This window comes from Vigna umbellata, chromosome 6, assembly GCF_029865625.1.
Source record: "Vigna umbellata cultivar VRB3 chromosome 6, Vumbellata_1.0, whole genome shotgun sequence".
In the NCBI taxonomy this organism is placed as follows: Eukaryota; Viridiplantae; Streptophyta; class Magnoliopsida; order Fabales; family Fabaceae; genus Vigna; species Vigna umbellata.
In genome coordinates this window covers 34,322,841-34,343,981 of record NC_142170.1, presented here as the reverse complement: position 1 = coordinate 34,343,981, position 21,141 = coordinate 34,322,841, and the positions used below count along the sequence as shown (strand labels likewise).

The following is a 21,141-nucleotide window of genomic DNA, read 5'->3' as shown; positions in this document are numbered from 1 at the left end:
AACAAGTGATTAAAATCGACCAATACACCAGAGCAATAATGTTCTGAAATATTAATAACAAAAATAGATAAACAAAAAAAAAGAAGCAACTGTAAGAGACAAATTTCCCTACTCAGAAATTTTAAATTGACGATCTCAACGGTCAAACTAATAAACTATATGTCACCAACGTGCTACAAAAATTTCAGTGTAATTTAATGGTGAATGAAGCAAAAATCACAATTTTATAAAGACGATTAGGTGAATTTGTTAACAAATTTTATCTATCTTTTTTTCTTACAAAGACTACAACTTTTTCATACTCTCTTCACCTAAAAGACCTCTCTCCTCTTAGATTAAGTGAGAGAAAACGAGTATAACTAAGTTGGACTTTTCATACCCAATTGAATCCAACCTAACAAAAAAATACCCTATCACCAAATTTAAAAATAATGAATGTATGGATAAACAAATGATAAAGAACTAATTGAGTTTTAAAATTTAAATAAAAATTATATAATTTTATATCAAATTTGTATCGAATCTTGTATTTATTTATATTTTTTTAGTTAAAAATATTGTGTTAAAAGTTTTATTACTTATATAACTTATTAAAGAAACCTAATTAACTAAGATAAAAATAGACCAAAAATTAGAAATAGAATAAAAGATCAAAATGTATCTCGTAATATACTAATATTTACACTCAAAGTTTACTTACTTTGTAATTTTATAACAAAAATATAAATATAAAGACTATGAACCCCTAATTAAGCACAATAAAATAAATTATGTCTATGTTATAAGTTGACGTCAATAACCCTTACATACTAGGTTTTATTTTTTAAATAAAAGCCAAAAAAAAAAAAACACTCAAAACACAGCTAAAAAATCTTAATTTACAATAATAGACACTAATAGGAATGACAATAGATTGGAATAGACACACATCCTACATGCAAAAATCCAACTAGTTTCTTGTCTCCTTATCAAGATATCTTTTTTGAAAAAACAAATTATAAATTTTTAACATAAAATCTAAATAAAATATATATAATATAATATAAATTAAATTAAATATAAAAAATTTAATTTTAATCAAATTTAACCTAACAAAATATAAATTAAATTTTAATTTTAATTAAATTTAACTTAATAAAATATAAATAAATTTTAATTATTTTTTTTATACCAAATATTCTTAGGTATAAGTAATATAATACCCACACTCAAATAAATTTATAGATGAATATTAAAATGATTGTCATCAGTTATATGTGAGTAAAACTATTCTTCACAAATTTTATCTACGTATAGTTTATAACACAATATTTTTGTCATTAGTTTTAGATACCACTCGATGGAGTATACAAGTGACATTGGAAATAATAGACGCCACTCCACCTAGAAATGTGACTATAAATGTAACTTGTTCATTTTTCATTAATGCCCTTTTAATGTTGTGTTTATTTATAAATTATTTTAATATTTATAAATGAAATTTTGCATTTGTATTATTTAGGAGAAAAAGGACTAATCGTACTAATAAGCAAACAATTAAGACGAAAACGACCATTATCAAGGGACCATGGATCCAATTGTCTCTACAGCTACAGAAAGTGCACTTAATATTAGTAAGTGTGGTCAAACGACAAGTGGGTTACTTTTTTAATTACAAAGACAAATTTAAAGAGTTGGAATCTTACCTTGAGAAGTTGGAACATAATAAGGAGAGACTACAACATCAAGTTGATAGTGCACTAAGGAATGGAGAAGAAATTGAAAATGACGTTCAACATTGCTTAATGCTAATGGATGAGAAGATAAAAGAATATAAAAGTTATATTAATGATGAATGTCATGCAAAGACAATTTGCTCAATTGGTTTCTTTCCAAATAATTTCCGAATGAGGTATCAACTGGGTAGAAATGCTACAAAGATGGTTGAGGAAATCACAGGAGGTGAGCTTTGGAAAACTTCTTTTGAGAATGTTTCGTACCAAGAATTTCCATCCATTGTTCAAGATAGTCATCATAGCGAATATTACACGAAATCCTGACTTCAAAAAAATTCAAGAGCAAATTGCTGGCATACTAGGAATGAAATTGGAAGGGGAAAGTGAGATTGCAATAACAGATCGTATTCGAAAGAGGTTAAAGAATGAAAAGCAGAACACCCTTATTATCCTTGATGATCTTTGGGGTGGATTGGACTTTAATAAACTTGGGATTCCATGTAATGATGATGCAAGCCAACAAGAAGTCAATGACATGTCTGATTTTGGTTCCAACAATGACATATCTGATTTTGGTTATAATAAGACAAAAATGAAAGAGTTGTCAAAAGTTGATTTGGATAAGATGAAAAGGGAAAAGTTGTCTAACGATTATAGAGGAGGGAAAATTCTTCTAACATCTAGAAATAAACAAGTATTATGTAATGAAATGGATGTGCAACAAAGGTCAATTTTTTCGGTAGGAGTCCTTGATGAAAAGGAATCAGAGACTTTGCTTAAGAAAGTTGCTGGTGTGAAAAATTCTGAGTTTGATAAGAATGCTACTGAAATTGCCAAATGGAGTGCTGGGTTTCCAATAGCCTTAGTTTCCATAGGAAGGACACTAAAGAATAAAAGCTTATCCAAATGGGAAGATGTTTGTCAACAAATTAAAAGACAAAATTTTACATCAGAATGGGGATTTACTGACTTCTCAATAAAGTTGAGCTATGAGCATCTAAAAAATGAGGAGCTTAAGTGTATTTTCTTACAGTGTGCAAGAATGGGAAATGATGCTTTGATTATGGACTTGGTGAAATTCTGTGTTGGTTTGAAGTTACTTCCAGGCGTCCACACATTTACAGATGCGAAGAGAAGAATAAAGGAGATGATACAAGAGCTAGAAGAATGGAGTTTGTTGGTGAAAAGTTATTCTATTGACCGCTTCAACATGCATGACATTGTGCGAGATGTTGCTCTTTCAATATCATCCAAGGAAAAACATGTGCTTTATATGAAAAATGCAATACTTGATGAGTGGCCTCACGAAAATGACTTTGAAAGGTACTCTGCCATTTTTCTACACTTCTGTGACATCAATGATGAGCTTCCTGAGAGTATACATTGTCCTCGACTTGAAGTCTTACATATTGACAATAAAAATGAATCTTTTGAAATACCAGATGAATTTTTTAAATCTATGGTTCGACTCAGAGTGTTGATACTGACTGGTATTAATTTATCTTGCTTACCTTCATCAATTAAATGCCTAAAAAAGTTGAGAATGCTTAATGCACTTTAGGAGAGAACCTATCAATCATTGGTGAGTTGAAGAATTTAAGAATCCTTACTTTTTCAGGATCTAATATAGAAAATTTGCCTCTTGAATTTGGGCAATTGGATAAGCTTCAATTTCTTGACATAAGCAATTGCCTAAAACTAAGACAAATAACTTCCAATATCATACCGAGGATGGCCATTTTAGAGGAGTTTTATATCAGAGACAACTTGATTATATGGGAGGCTGAAGAGAATATGAAAAGTGAAAGTGCTAGTCTCTCTGAGTTGAGGCGCTTGAATCAATTACAAAATCTTGACATACACATCCACAGTTCTTCACATTTTCCGCAGAATTTGTTTTTTGACAGGTTGAATAGTTACAAGATTGTCATTGGTGAATTCAACTTGTTTAACTTGCTTAAAGTGGGAGAATTCAAAGTCCCTGACAAGTACGAGGAGGTGAAATTTTTGGCATTAAACCTGAAAGAAGGTATCGATATTCATTCTGAAAAATGGATTAAAATGTTGTTCAAAAGTGTTCAATGTTTGTTGTTGGGAGAACTCAATGATGTTGAAGATATTTTCTATGAATTAAATGTTGAAGGATTTCCAAATTTGAAACATTTATCCATTGTCAACAATTTTGGCATTAAGTATATTATCAATCCAAGGGAGCGGTTTCACTCTTTAGTCGCTTTTCCAAAATTAGAGTCCATGTGGCTTTTCAAATTGGATAATTTGGAAATAATATGTGACAATCAGCTTGTAGAGACCTGTTTCAGCAATTTAAAGGTCATCAAGATTCAAACATGCATTAAATTGGTAAACCTTTTCCCATTTTGCATGGTTAGACTCCTCACTAAGCTTGAAACAATGCAAGTGTGTGACTGTGATTCTTTGAAGGAGATAGTTTCAAAAGAAAGACAAACTCAAACTATGAGTGATGAGATGATTGAGTTTCCCAAGTTACGACAATTAACATTAAAGTCTTTACCAACATTTATTTGTTTATATGCCGTTGATGAGATGCTTGGTAGTGTACCATTGCTGCAAGCCCACGAGAACACAAATATTGTTACTAACGCTGAGCATGGGGTCACCAATTCTTGCCTTCCACTCTTCAATGAAAAGGTTCGTAAAACCTTATCATAATTACATGTGTAATGTTTAATTTGTATGTTGTTATTGCCTTAAAAGAAGCATAAAAATACTATTCATTTAATTTCTTTTCATGTTAGAATATTAGGATAGATTGAGGAGTTTTGTGGGATGAATAGTAATTTAGTAAATATATATTATAGAAGGAAACTTCAGAGATGATGAGGAATGTGGAGTAGTTTTGAATAAGGTAACAATTGCTCTAATGAAAAGAAACTGTATTGAGTTTATGAACTTGTATATACAATGAAAGATATATATGTATGTGATATATAAAATATAAATCATTATAAGCCTCAATTTATAGAGAGAGACTTATAATGATTTATAATTTTTCAGAACTTTTCTATAATAGGTTCTTAGAAAAAAGAATATTTAACTTATTTTTTTAGATTGCTCGGATAATGTGTGTGCATATATATATATATATATATATATATATATATATACCGAGAGAGGAGGAGAGTGGGAAGGAGGTGTGTGCATATAAACATATTTGAAACCATGCATCTTGAACTTATTTGGTAAAGTGTAAATATTTTTATTTTTTGAGATAAATATTGTTTCTTTTTGTTGGTTGACCTTTATGTCGAGAAAGTAGTTCATCAATTCAAGGTTGGTGATATTGATTGTTTTTATCATGTCTTGTTTGAATTCCATCATCATCTTCTTATTGTTTTATGTGTAGATAAGATCATTTACGAGAAACAACAAAAGTATCAAACTGACATTGAGTCCTGATGTATAATGTTGACTTATTCTTGCTTATCTGAAATCCTTAATTGGAGCTTATTAATTATGTTATACCATGTTGGAGGAACTTGTTTTAAGTTATATGGAACTTTTCTTAGCCTTAGCATTTTAGCTTCATCAAATTTGCTTACAAATCCTCTTTGTTGCACCACATATATTTCTTCTTCAAGAACATCATTTACAAAGCTTATTTGAAATCCAACTAGTGAATGCTCCATCTTTTTGTGTTAAATGAGCTATTAGAGCTCTTGTGTCCAGGTGAGCAACTAGGTGAATGTCTAATTATAGGCAATTCTAGATTGCTACCAACCTAGCTTTATGCTTTTGTAAGCTGCCGTAGGGATTTAGTTTTGCTTTATAAATCCATTTAAATTCAATGATATATTTTTCATATGGACAATCTTCGAGTTCCCACTACAACAAAAAAATCAATTTTTTCTACATGGACAGAATCAGTACATTGCATAAAATCGGTATGTAATTAGATATTACTCACGGATTACATATGAAAAATCTGCATGTAATATAGACGTCATTAATCTTACATACACAAAAACTGTATAAAACGTTACATACGAAATTATATATAAATAATAGAATCCATAAAAGATTACATATAAATTATTTTGTATGTAATTCTGAGTGAAATACATATATGAAATATGAAATATGAAATAATCCGTATAAGTTACATATAAAATAATTCATAGATAATTTATTCAAAATACATAGTTATGTTATGTTACATAGGACATAATTCATGGGTGAATTAAATAAAAAGAAAATTGTAGATAATATTGGATAAGTTACATACTAAACAATCCGTAAATAATATTAGGTGAACTACATGCAATTATTTCCAAAATCTTTTTTAGTCACATCCCTTTCTATGTTTCCACCACATCAATACCTCTTCCTTTTGACTCCATTAGTGCGTTGTTTCTTGATTGAACTTTCACTTTGACAAAGTGCCCAATATCCCTCAAGTTGCTATTATTTTGGCCATGTCCTTATTGCATCCCAATCCAAGAATCAATTTCCATTTGTTCCATCATTAGAATCTCGAGTAGCCTAAGAAAGATGTTGCTCGAGGTTCTTATAGTGAAATATGAAATAGTGAATGCTCCAAGAACCAATTTCCATGAGTTCAAATTTCTTATAGTGTTGACACCGTGGCTTTTTATAATGTGCTCCACACCTCTTTGACAATTACGTCATTCCTTACTCTTGGAAAAATAACATCAACAATGACATTTTTGTTTAAACTTATGACGATGGGTTGAACCATCTTCAAAGGTTCATTTTAACCATTGTTAAAAGCTCCTTTTACACTAGTGAATCATAATTTTATCCAATAAAAATAGGTACAAAAGTAGACGAAGAAGGATCCATATTGGCCATTTCTTTGAAAATTTTTGCGATTGATACGGAATATAGTAGTAAAGTCTTTTTTAGAAATAGTTGGGTATTACATCTACGCCTACTAGATTACCATGTGTAACTTTGGTAACACTATTAGAATTTAAGGAGAGTTTGACAAGCTTAGTGAGGTGAGTAGCATTGTAGTAAATATATGTTGTAGAAGGTAGATTTGGAAACGGTGGGTAATGGAGGAGTTTTACATAAGGTAGTGATTGATTTTATGGAACTAAACTTTATTATGTTTTATAAAGTTACTTGAGCATATTGAAAAATTTCACCACATAAAGTTACTTAGAACTTCATTTAATTCTAGTTTTTTTTTTTGAACTTTATAGAAGTTGCATCATAATTTAACATTTCGGGAAAAACATATCTTTTGAAATGAAATCTTCTTGTTATGACATTTTATGTGCTCTTACAGGTTATAATCCCCAGATTAGAATCGTTGGAATTATCCTCAATCAACATCCAAAAGATATGGAGAGATCAATATGACCATTGTTTTGAAAATTTGCTCACATTGAATGTGACCGATTGCGGTAATTTAAAGTATTTACTATCATTCTCTATTGCTGAAAGTTTGGTGAATCTTGAAAGCATTTTTGTTAGTGAATGTGAAATGATGGAAGATATATTTCGTCCGGAAGATGCAGAGGTGTGTGTTTAATATTGAGTTTGATTAATGTTATCCTTTGTTGTTTGATATATTAAGTAATCAGGTCTTTTAATTGCTCACCTATAAAGTATTTTTATTGTAACAGTATATTGATGTTTTTCCTAAGTTGAAGAAAATGGAGATTATCTGCATGGAGAAACTCTGTACAATTTGGAAATCTGATATTGGTTTACATTCCTTTAGTAATTTGAACTCTTTGATGATAAGAGAGTGCCATAAACTTGTTACAATTTTTCCTAATTATATGGGGCAAAGATTGCAAAGCCTTCAAAGCTTGACAGTTAAAGATTGCAAATTGGTTGAAAACATATTTGATTTTGCAAATATTCCGCACACTTGTGATATTATTGAAGCAAATTTGGGTAATATATTTCTAAAAAACCTGCCAAATTTGGTGAACGTATGGAAGGGTGACACTGGTGAAATACTCAAATGTAATAATTTGCAAAGCATAAGAGTTGATGTGAGTCCAAAATTGAAATATCTCTTTCCAGTTTCTATTGCCAATGACCTACAAAAACTAGAAGTCCTTGAGATATGGGATTGTTGGGCAATGACAGAGATTATTGCTTTGGACAAACATTCAAGTGCAACTGCTATCACCTTTAAATTTCCTCATCTAAACACTCTATCATTAATAGACTTGCATGAATTGAGGAGTTTCTACTCAGGAATTCATACTTTAGAGTGGCCACCATTAAAGAAATTGAAAATAGTCGACTGTAGCATGCTCAAAGGATTGACTTCAGAAATCACAAATTCATCAGAACAACCAATTGTTTTAGCAACAAAAAAGGTACATAAAGTTCGTTCAGATACAAATCAGAAGTTCTTTTTTGAAGCTTGTTCTTGGAAATGTAGAATATGTCCTGTTTTTTATGAAAAGCGTGAATCCTCAACCTTTAAGAAGGATGTGAGATTACGTCTTTTATTTCTTAAATCAAAATAATAAATTATGATTCAAACTAGTATGCTTTAATACTAACAATAAGTCTTTTTATTAATTTATTTAGGCAATATATAATTTGGAATACATGTGGGTGAGCTTGAAGGAAGCAGAGTGGTTGCAAAAATACATTGTTAATGTTCACAGAATGCACAAACTAGAAGAACTTGTTTTGTACCGGTTGAAGAATAATGAAGTTCTCTTTTGGTTTCTTCACAGACTTCCCAATTTGAAAAGTTTAACATTGGGACTTTGTCACATGAAAAGAATTTGTACTCGTGAAAGTCTTAGTTCACCTGAAAAAATAGGTGGTGTTATGCAACTTAAAGAGTTAAAATTACTTAGCATGTGGTTTCTAGAGGAGATTGGTTTTGAGCATGATGTGCTTCTTCAAAGGGTAGAACGCTTAATCATCAGTGGATGCAAAAAATTGAGAAATCTAGCATCATCCTCGGTATCTTTTAGTTACTTAACATCCTTAGAAGTGGTGAACTGTATGATGAGGAATTTAATGACACTCTCAACTGCTAAAACCTTAAATCAACTCACAACGATGAAGGTAAGTTCATGTCCATTAATTGTGGAAATTGTTGCAGAAAATGAAGAGGAAAAAATACAAGAGGTTGAGTTTAAACAATTAAAATCATTAGAATTGGTGTCTCTACAAAATCTCACAAATTTCTCTAATGTTGAGAAGTGTGACTTAAAATTCCCATTACTAGAAAAATTAGTAGTAAGTGAATGCCCTCAAATGAAAAAGTTATCTGAAGCCCAAAGTGCTCCAAAGCTACAAAAAGTACATGTTGAAGCAGGAGAAAAAGACAAATGGTATTGGGAAGGTGATCTGAATGCCACTCTACAAACACATTTCACAAACCAGGTATGCATTAAAGTATGTTGATCATCACAAATTTTCATTGCATCATACTCCATAGATAATTTAATGTTAATTTCTTTGAAAATGTTCATAACTAATAATTCAATTCTTTTGCAAAACATAAATAATATAAAGCATGGACATTATGTCGTTTTGTACATATTTAAGTAATTTATTTCCTAGTTTCATTAGGTCAAGGTTTATGGATTGTATTATCAAGTTGGATTTGATATCCAAATGTCTAGCATAATTTCATAATCAAATTTGTGTAAACGATGACCTTTATCATATACTCTTCAAATTATTTGAAACAATTTCCACTTTTTTCATTTTTCCAAATTTGGTTTTATAACAAATTATATAATGAACTAAAGTGCGGGTCACATATACCATAAGAATTAGTATAAAATACTTTTTATATATTTATTCAATCATTGATTGTCATGTACATCTGACATTTAGTTTCTCCTCTTTTTAAGGTTTCTTTTGAATATTCAAAGGATACAAATCTTGTTGATTATCCCGAGAGGAAAGATCGACGTGGTAAATTTGCTTTTCCGGACAATTTCTTTGGTTGTTTGAAGAAATTGGAATTTGGTGAAGCATGTAAAAGAAATACTTTGATTCCCTCTCATGTACTACCTTACTTGAAGAACTTAGAAGAATTGAATGTGGAGAAATGCGAATCAGCACAACTAATATTTGACATAGATGAGAGTGAAATCCAGACCTATGGAATGGTGTTTCGTTTGAAAAACCTTACTTTAAAACACTTGTCAAATTTAAAATGTGTATGGAAGGAAAATCTCGAAGGAATTTTCAGCTTTTCCAATTTGAAAAGAGTGGATGTTGATGGTTGTGGAAGCCTAGTAACATTGTTCCCTTTATCACTCGCCAAAAATATTGGGAAGTTGGAGACACTTTATATAAAGAATTGTGAGAAAATGGTAGAAATAGTTGGAAAGGAAGATGAAATGGAGTATGGAATGACATTAATGTTAGAATTTCCTCGTTTAACCATGTTATGTCTTTGGAATATGCCACTTTTGAGTTGCTTTTACCCTGGAAAGCATCATCTAGAATGTCCCTTGTTAAATAAATTAGATGTGGGATTTTGTCCTATGCTGAAGCTATTCAGATCAAGCTTTGATGATGATAGTAAAAGAGAAGTTTTAGAGGCTCCAATAAGCTTGCTACGACAACCTTTGTTCTCGATTGAAAAGGTAACAAAACATTCAAATTTAATCCTTTTGTGCTTCCTTTTCTTTTCGTTGATATATTTTTCTCTTAATAGTATCTAACTAACATCAACATATCTTTTTTTGAATTTTTTTGACTTCAATTGTCAGGTTTCTCGCAAACTGGAGGAACTGACACTCAATGAGGAAAACATTAAGCTAATGAGTGATGCACGTTTGCCACAATACCTTCTTCGTAAATTAAAATATCTTCAACTATCCTTTGAGGATGATAACAATGGGAAAAATAGTTTGCCTTTTGATTTCTTTCACAAGCTACCCAATTTAGAATGGCTTACAGTACAGAAATGCTTTGGTCTGAAGGAGATATTTCCCTCTCAAAAGCTTCAAGTTCACGACAAAGTACTCACCGGATTGAAAGAATTAATTTTGTGCGAATTAAGTGAGTTAGAGTGTATAGGTTTAGAGCACACGTGGGTACAACCATACACTGAAAAACTTGAAGTCTTATATCTTTACAAGTGCCCTCTGGTAGAAAGAATAGTTTCTTGCGCTGTGTCATTCATCAATCTTAAATATTTATTTGTGATGCACTGCGAAACGATGGAGTATTTATTCACATTTGGTACACTCAAAAGTTTGATGAAACTTGAGATCTTAATCATAGATAATTGTGGATCAATCAAAGAAATTGCAAGAAATGAAGAGGAAGATGGTTGTGATGAGATAATATTTGGACGACTCAGATCAATTGAGCTGAAACACTTACCGAAGCTAATAAGCTTTTATTCAGGAAATGCCACCTTGCAATGCCCATGTTTACGAAATGTGATGGTTACTGAATGTCCCAATATGATAACTTTCTCTGAAGGAGTCATAAAACTAGCAATGTTTTCGGGAATTCAAACATCCGAAGATTCTGATTTAACCTTCCATGACGATCTCAATACAACTATCGAGAAATTGTTTCACCAAGGGGTAAGAATTCATTCTCTCAATTCAATTATTACCGCCAGCTGAAAAATTATGCTATGCATTCATTTTATCATTAATAAATAAGTGAAAATTTTCTTTCAATAAGAAAATTGCAGGCGGCCTCCTAATACATTTATATGTTAAGGTCTTCAAATAACACTACATATCGATTCTAAAATTGTAAATGTTAATAACTTTATATTATCGAAATGTGACTTAAGTATTCATTCAAATTCAAGTGATCTTAATCAAATATAAAACATATGAAACTTGTCGATTATCCTGACAATGAGTTTCTTGTCTTGTAAGGATATTTTCAACTACTCAAAGCGAATGATTCTTGATGAATATCTTGAGATGACAGGAGTTCGGCACATAAAACCTGCTATTTCAGACAATTTCTTTGGTAGTTTCAAGAAATTGGAATTTGATGCAACATGCAATAGAACTATTTTAATTCCATCTCATGTACTTCCTTACTTGAAGAACTTAGAAGAATTGAATGTGAAAGAATCCGATGCAATGCAAATAATATTCGACATTGACGAGAGTGAGCTCAAGATGAAGGGAGTAGTTTTTGGCTTGAAAAAAATTACTTTAAAGAACTTGTCAAATTTGAAACACGTATGGAAGGAAACTTCCTCAGGAATTGTCAGCTTTCATAATTTGCAAGAAGTGATTGTTACTAGTTGTGGAAGCCTAGTAACATTGTTCCCTTTATCTCTTGCCAAAAATCTTCGGAAGTTGGAGGAAGTTGATATAGAGGAGTGTGAGAAAATGGTAGAAATAGTTGGAAGGGAAGATGAAATTGAACATGGAACGACAATTGAATTCCCTTGTTTATGGTATCTAAATCTTGAAAACATGCCATTGTTGAGTTGCTTTTACCCTGGAAAGCATCATCTAGAATGTCCCTTGTTAGATTCGTTATATGTGGCATGTTGTCCTAAGCTGAAGCTATTCACATCAAGCTTTGATGATAGTAAAAGAGAAGGAATTTTAGAGGCTCCAACTAACTTGTTACAACAACCTTTATTCTCGATTGAAAAGGTAATGAAGCATTATAATTTAACCTTTTGTGTTTCCTTTTCTTTTCATTGATTTGTAATAACACATTGTCTTTTGAAATTGTTTGACTTTAATTGCTAGGTTTGTCCTAATCTGACGGGATTAACGTTCAATGAGGAAAACATGAAGCTTATGAGTGATGAACGTTTGCCACAAGACCTTCTTAGTAAATTAAATCTTCTTTATTTCTGCTTTGAGGATGATAACAATGAGAAAGGTATTTTGCCTTTTGATTTCTTTCACAGGGTACCCAATTTAGAACAACTTTATATAGATAAATGCTTTGGTATAAAGGAGATATTTCCCTCTCAGAAGGTTCAAGTTCATGACAAAGTACTTATGAGATTTAAAAAATTAGTCTTGATGGAACTAAAAGAGTTAGAATGGGTGGGTTTAGAGCACCCGTGGGTACAACCATACACTGAAAAACTTGAATTGTTAAAGCTCTGCAGTTGCCCTCTGGTAGAAAAATTAGTTTCGTGTGCAGTGTCATTCATCGATCTTAAAGAATTATATGTGAAGCTCTGTGAAAAGATGGAATATTTATTCACATTTGCAACATTCAAAAGTTTGGAGAAACTTGAGACTCTAAGCATAAAGAAGTGTGAATCAATCAAAGAAATTGTGAAAAGGGACGATGAAGATGGCTGTGATGAGATAGTATTTGGACGGCTCAGATCAATTAAGCTGAATTCCTTACCAAAGCTAGTAAGCTTTTATTCAGGGAATGCCACTTTGCAATTCTCATATTTGAAAAACGTGATGGTAGCTGAATGTCCCAATATGATAACTTTCTCTCAAGGAGTCATTAAAGTGCCAATGTTTTTGGAGATTCAAACATCAAAAGATTCTTATTTAACATTTCACGGCGATCTTTACACAAAGATCCAAAAGTTATTTCCCAATCAGGTACGAACTATTAATAATATTTTAGTACGTAATAGAATGATGTTATATATCCTAAGTCTTTTCTTCACTCATGATACTTTTAGAATGAAACTCATTGGTGCTTGTCCGTTATTTTGATGTCATTTTGCAATACTCAATGAATTTCAGATGTAATAAAGTGTGTTGTTAAGTGGCTTAATATAAGAAGAGAGAAAAAACGAAACAGAAAGGAAGGTAGCGAGCTTCTTAAAGTAATCTCCCTTCAATATGATAGAACAGGGAGCATTCAGAAGATAGTGTCAAACAATGTATTCCTAGCACTTTTCGTTATTGAAATTGAAAGTGTCTTTTTCAATACAATATCAAAACTTTCATAGTAAATTGAATAAGATCTCATTACAATCATTGTCCTACGAGCAATCCCAGGTTCTTTATAAAATCTTTTAGCTTAAAAAAAACCTCAATCTTTTATATAAGTTTTTCCTATCAACTCACTTTTTTTCGTATATTCAGGTAATCCATCAGTCATGATGACAGTAACGAGCGTTTGGAGTTCTTCTTCTTCTACCATTTGGTAAGTATATATGTATTCCTGCATGTCAACCATACTGCAAATTCACTTCCCTTTTAAATCTTAATAGTGTTTGATATTTTATTCACCATAATTTCCCTTTCTTCATATTTATATACAACACTAGAAACTAAATAAAAAGAATAGAAAGATTAATGTCGCATTCAACAATTAACAAAGTTCAAAACTGCCAATGTTATATTTTCCATACTATCTTGCAAAGATACAATCGCATTTTACATGTCCAAGTTGGGGAGCACTTACCAATTAATGCCACACCCAAAATTATATATTTTCTTTCGTTGTATACATAAATTGTAGTTTAGGTACAACTATACTCTTATTCTAGTATTATGATTTTGTGAGATTTATTTATTTTTTTTCAAATTTAATTGCAGTTATATATTAAAAGTAATACAATAAAATTCGTTCATTATAAATTTTTGTATCTCGAAACTCTTAAATTCTCTCTTTCTTTTTATTTCAACATCACCAAAGTGATTAATCTTTTAAACTTATTTTCTAGCGAAAATTCATTAATTCAAGACCATATTTTACCCAAATTAGCAACTTATATGTTTCTCATCGTTCTTTGAGACCTTTCCATTGTATATATCTTCAAAAGTCATATTCATTATATTGTTAAATTATTTCTGTCTCAAATATCACAAATATTCCTTTGTTTAATGAGCTTAATTAGAAATGCTTATAAGGAGACAGAGAGAAAACAAAAGGAAGAAAAGGATTATTCTATTATATTGATTAAAAACAGAGAGCAGAGAGTTATATAAAGAAGAATATAACTGATAAAACACTAATCAGATATACAAATAGATTACACTATGTAATACCCCTCAAACGTATTGTGAGATATATGGATGATGAAAAATCAAGGGTAGATCTGTTTTGATATTCAGTTTAGGAAAGGATACTGACGCTACACTGAGAAAATACGAGAACGTGAGGGATAAGTTATGAAGATGATCGTCATAGATTAGTTTGATAAGATAAAAATTAGAATTCTTATAAGATAAAACTCCAAAAGACTCACAAAGATAAAACTCAATTTTCAATTTTATGATAGAATTCATATATATTTGGTTTGTATTACAATTGTGAATAATTAATATTTAATATCTACTAATGTTCCGTTTAATTCTCATTACATAAATAATTATTTTCTATATTTAATTAAAAGATAAAAATTATAATAAAACCCAAAGAGCTTTCAAGACTATATCAATGGAGAACCATATATAAGTTTATTTCTAATAGTAGCCAAGATCTTGAAACTGGTTTGGCAAAGATGTCGACAACTTGACACATGGCTGGAATGTGAATCAACTGAATGTGTGATGTTGCTGGATGTGATCACAAACAAATTGAAGGTCAATTTCAAAATGCTTGAACTTGGAATGCATCAATGGATTTGAAGTTATGAGAACAGCAACTAAATTATCATAATAAACCTTTGGTATTCCTCCATTAATGTGACGTTTAGCGAGAAGAGACTATACAGAGTATCTCAGTAAAACCAACAGTTGCACTTCTGTATTCAGCCTTAGTGCCGCTACGGACTACCTTTTACTTTTGGGAGTGTCAAGAGATGAGGTTAGTTACAAGATAAATGCAGAAACATATTGTGGATTTTATATCTTCTATGTTAGTGGCCCAATATGCTTCACTGAAACCAACGATGGATAGATGAGAGGATGGCTATTAGAGCAAACCATGTTCCATTGTGTCTAAGAGATATCGCAAAATACGCTTGACAACAATCCAATGATGTTGCTGAGGGGAATGCGTGAAATAACATACTTTCTCAACATAGAAAAATATTTTTGGTCTTGTGATTGTTAAGTATTGTAAAGTACCCACAATGGAGCGATAAAGAGTGACATCTTCAACCGTAGGATCCATCATGAGTAAGATGAAGAGAGGAGATCATAAGAGTTGGTTGAGCTTTTGAACTTAACATATTTGCTTAGTGTATATTATCATCGAGATATTTGGTTTGGGATTGTAGACAACAACTCTTTATTGTGAAAAAAACTTGATTCACATATGTTGTTGTCTTATTCATACAATCAACACTACAATCTATAAACAGACAAAAATGACTATAAACATTTAACTCATTAACTATCCATACTCCAACTACTAGTACATTAGCTATCCATAACCATTAATTACCCACATCGGCTAATACATTAAAGTTTATATCAAACCAATGAAATTCTTCCATAAACATAAATGCCTATTTTGTTTTTCATCTTTGTTCATCTTTGTTTTTCACATCGTGCTTGCTCTTTTCATTAATAGTTGGGTTCTTCTATTTCTTCATGGATGACTACACTTCCACTTTGTTTGTGGCTGACTTGTATTTCGCTTTCACTATGGCCAACTTGTTCTTTTCTCTATCAGTAGCTGATTTGTTCTTTGCATTCTCGGTGACAGACTTGTTCTTCTTTTTGGCTGACTTGTTACTCACCGGGTTCTTGTCAACAGACAGAGTTCTTTTTGAGAGATTGAACCACTCCTATATTGTTGCACTCAATTGCATTGATCTCTTCATCCATTTCAATTCTCCACTTCTTCTCTTACACCTACAGTGCAACTCTCAGACCCTACTCGACTTGCAATTGTTCTTACAATCTTAAAACCTCTTCTTCAAGTTTCAATCGTTGCTTATGCAAATCCTGCTTTCTTCTTTCTAAGGTTGCTTGTAACTCTACATTGCCTCTAACCTTATTTTCAATATTCTGGTGCAAATCACCTTTTGAAAGTTTTAACCTTTGAACAACAAACTCGTTTACACACATGTCTAAGCTATCCAAGTTGTACAAATGCACCCATGAGGTTTCCAGTCACCTCCCTAAGATATACGAGCTCTCCACTTGATCCATCGACTTATCCGAGCTATTTACATGCTCCATTGAGCTACCTAGGCTTCCCATCAAGCTTTCCAAGATGTTCACTTGCTCCATCGAGATATCTGGATTTCTTACTGAGCTATCCAAACTTCACATCGAGCTATTTGAGTTGTTCACTTATTCCACCATGTTGTTTGGGCTATTGCATATCTTTTCGACCTACTTGGTTGTCTTATCGAGTTCTCCACTCAATTGTGCTCAATCCCCGAGCTACGTGCCACCATCAACAATGTAGTTTCTTCTTTAACATTTTTTGTGAGGTTGATCATCTTTTCTTTTCCATTAGATGGACAATTTTTAGCAAAATATTCAACCTTACCGCAATCGAAACACTTATTTGAGCAACGGTCTTTTGCATAATGACCATACATGCCATACTTTGAGTTGCTCGACTGACCTCCTCTCCATGGACCACTTCCTCTTTCGCACCAATTGATAACTTTTTGGCAAGTGAACCAAATCGTTACAAGTAGTAAATGTAAGTTTCAAGTATCATTTTTTCAAGAGACTTTATGTCTTGATTGTGTAATCTTGTTTATTTATAAAATTCAACTTAGATACAAAGATGATTGAATTCATAAGTACGGAATTAGATTGTAATAACAAGAGATTACAGATTGAAATGTAAGATAGAACTTCATTGAAATTGGGTTTCATGAATCACATTAAGCTAAAAATTTGTACAACATATCATTATGTCACTCACACATTCACATTAAAGCATACTCTGTTAAATTACTAATTCCTTAATCAATTTAACATATAATTTGCATTAAGCTTAGATGTATAAGAATGACCAAGAAGAATTGACACCCTTACCAATTCAGTCATCAAATCCCAAGATATAACAGTCATTCCTTACCATATTCTTTCACTAACTCAACCTCTTTTTCAATTCATGCACCCTCTTGATTATTATGCAATTTTTTTTTATGAATTCTCTTCCCCCAAACTTAATATCAACCAAACCCTCATTCAAAGCATAATACTTGTTCTCTTCCAGAGTGTAAGGCTAGATAACATTTTAAAGGCTCGGGGTAGAAGAAAATAACTCAAGGCTCAAAAGGGTTCACAAATGATTACCTAATGCACAAAGGTTAACTATTTGGCCAAGAAGCTATATAAATCAATCAAACAATTGCCTTTTTCATCCCTAACCAAAAGTGTGTGTATGTATTCATAGAATCATGCAAAAATCAATTCCATATCTAAAAAAGCTTATTACAACATCTCTCAATCTCAAACATATTTTCTCAAACAGTTAAACAAATATAGTCATTGAATCATACTCATACACAGGATAAAACTTGAATCAATTTGCAACCACAATCATGTACATGTTATCACCTTTCAGAAATGCACATAATTAACCCAAAAAATAAAAACCATTAAACCAAAGATTCAAAACAAAATTTGCATAAACTAAATAACAAAGACTCAGAAACATCTCCATCCAAGCACAATCACAAGTATGGCCTCCATCTAGATGCATCTCTTGCTGGTCCGACTCTGGCCGTCATTGACTCCAAAGCGGGTCAAGATCCTCCTATTGTTGCTCATCATCATTATCATCAGCATCATCACAAACCTCTGCATAAGAGGCACTCCCCCACACAGGCTCTAGCCTGCCCTCAAAGCATGGAATATGAGCGGCGAACTGATTACCAGTCATCACCATCATCGGGAAAGTCAAGAATGCCCAGAGAAAGCTAATGCAGACTCTCCATGATGGACACATGTCCCTGTCTCAACGCATCACTCCATAAGCACATGTCTTCCTGGTGGGCAAAATTTTGTCGCATGTAGGCTAGTGGTGAGACCATAGAAAGAGCACGTGAAGCACGCGATCCTCGTCGTGGTGGAGGAAGTAGTGGAGTAGGGTTCAACGTAGACAACTCAGCCTTATTAATGTAGTTTTTATCAAAGAACTTCCTTTTCAACGTGGGCTACCCTGTGATCCTTGCAAAGCACAATAATTAATGATGCAAATCCAAGCTTGCAGAGGTCGTTGTCGGCTATAATGCTATCTCATGAGCAATACGAGTGTCAACGTCCATATGAATACCATTGATGATCCTATAAATCAGATATGATCGCTCCAAATTTATGTCAGATGTGTGAGTGTTTGGACTTAGATTTGAAAATGAGAACGAACTCCACATCTGAGCTAGTGAGTTGAGATGTTTCTTGAGAATCCTGATAGGGGTCTTATTTACACCCTATTGATACCAGTAGCCAGGAATGCACAGTGTTGATGCAATTAGGTCATGATTTGGGTGCTCGCTGATAAATGTGCCCAAGGAACACGGGCTAAATGGTGGAGTGCGTAGAAAAGTATTCAAGGTCTTTCTATTGAAGCAGACCAATTTATCACACTTATCACCAATTTTGACTGGATTGTTCTTCCTCTTCTTCTTGTCCTAGACTTATATTACTAGGACCACGTCCTCTACCTCTTTAGTATCATCCTCTCTCATGAGTGTTCTGAGCCTCTCCCTTCATTTGGAGTAGTTGATTAAGTGGCACCACCCTATTCTTCTTCTTCTTCCACACACATCTAAAGGGACCCGACAAGCTTTTCAACCGTGAACAATGATAGGTCTTTATATTCATCAATTGCATAAACCAAATTCTCGAAATTGTTAGTTAACGACCTTAAAATCTACTCCACAACTTGGCTAACAGGCAACGTCTCTCCCTTTCTTCCAAGTTGGTTCACTACGGTTTCCACCTGAGTTATGTACTTGGCTTCTCCTTCTGCCTCCATCTTCATGGTCTTCAATTCACCCTTGAGTTTTTTAATTCGGACTTGCTTCACTCAGTCATCCCCTTTATACGTCTTCTCTAGTATATCTCATGCTTCTTTTGAAGGTTTAGCACTTGCAATCTTCTCAAAGTTGGACTCGTCAACAACTCAGTACAATATGTACAAGACTGCCTTGTTCTTCACATGTACTTCTTTCAATGCATTCAATTAAGCATTCAACCAATTTGTGGTGTTTGCTGGCTCTATGACCATTTTTCACCATCTCCAAATTTTCTTGGGAACCAAGAAAGGCCTTCATTTGGAGAATCCATTGTCATAATTGACTGTCTTTGTCAACTTGGGTAGTGACACACTTTTTGTAAGACTGACCATCTCACTCTATATTTTTCAAACACTTAAACATTGAACCACTCAAACTCTCTGGCTCTCCTTTTTTCTCACTCAAACGCTCAAGCTAGCTGACGCTTCATCCACTTTGTAGACAACAACTCTCTACTATGAAAAAAATCTTGATTCACCTTTGTTATTGTTGTGTTATTCATACAATCAACAATACAATTTATAGACTTACAATTTTCTGATAGTTATACTCTAAACAAACAAATATGGCTATAAACAACTAATCATTAACTACCTAGACTCCAACGACTATATGTTTTCACATCGATGTTGGCCCACGAGCTACCCTCAATAGAGTTTCAGAAATATTTGGAGTCGCATAAACCTTTTTCTTAAACTATGCTAAGAAATTTATTTTATGTTTATTAAGTGACAATTTTTCACTCATTCGTGGGTGCAAACCTGATTTTATGAATGTGTTGCAAAATGTAAGGAATCACATTGCAATGTTGTTTAAGACGGATAAATGAGCTTGATCAACTTCTTTTCTACTAATACTTTCAATATTCACTCCTTGAACACCCTTACCTTCACATTTACCTTCATGTATACTCTTAGGAACCCCTATTTGTTCACAACTTGGCATATAACGTTAGCAGAATCTAATGGCTTCTTTTGCAATGTACTGCTTTATAATTCAAGTTTCCAATTGATACTGATTCTTGACATATCCCTTTAAAATCTTCATGTATCTCTCAACTGGGTACATCTACCTCAAGAAAACTGACCCACATTATCAAATGAGCCATGATATTGAAAAAAATGAGATGGAAAATACATTTACAATTGACACAATAGTCTCATGGCCTTATTTTCGAAATAATCTAACCGTAGAGGGTCAATAGCTTTCTTTAAAATTGCATTAAAAAACATATTAAAATGTGTTAGAATACCTTCAACAAAAACAGGTAAGATGACCCGAACAACTACTGATAAAATTTGTTACATCAACACATGAAAATCGTGAGACTTTAAACCAACTAACTTTAAATCTTACATAGGCTATTAATATTTGAAGAGTAACCTTGTGGAACCTTCAAACTACTTGAATAGTTAAAAAAATATCTTTTTTAGAAATAGTGTGATAGACTAGGGATAGGTAGGTGCATCTTCCAATTGATTGTGGACGTAACTCATAACAAACTCTCATGTCAGTCAAATCTTGTTGTGCTTTTACTCCATCTTTTGTCTTTCCTTTTATGTTTAGTAAATTCCTGATGACATTATCACATACATTTTTTTCAACGTGCATCAT

At 32.4% G+C, this 21,141-nt stretch overlaps 1 protein-coding gene across 1 annotated transcript in view; it reads left to right on the top strand.

The window, feature by feature from the left end:
- Positions 1-1,567: 1,567 nt before the first annotated feature.
- The window catches only part of LOC124831216 (uncharacterized), a 41,430-nt gene continuing 21,856 nt past the window's right edge, over positions 1,568-21,141 (top strand). The window contains 11 exon segments of the mRNA XM_088093659.1: positions 1,568-1,605; positions 1,607-1,993; positions 1,995-3,262; positions 3,265-4,385; positions 7,009-7,242; positions 7,349-8,059; positions 8,277-9,089; positions 9,566-10,309; positions 10,436-11,263; positions 11,570-12,310; positions 12,410-13,237. Of these exon segments, the coding sequence (XP_087949785.1) occupies positions 1,568-1,605; positions 1,607-1,993; positions 1,995-3,262; positions 3,265-4,385; positions 7,009-7,242; positions 7,349-8,059; positions 8,277-9,089; positions 9,566-10,309; positions 10,436-11,263; positions 11,570-12,310; positions 12,410-13,237 (7,713 nt within the window).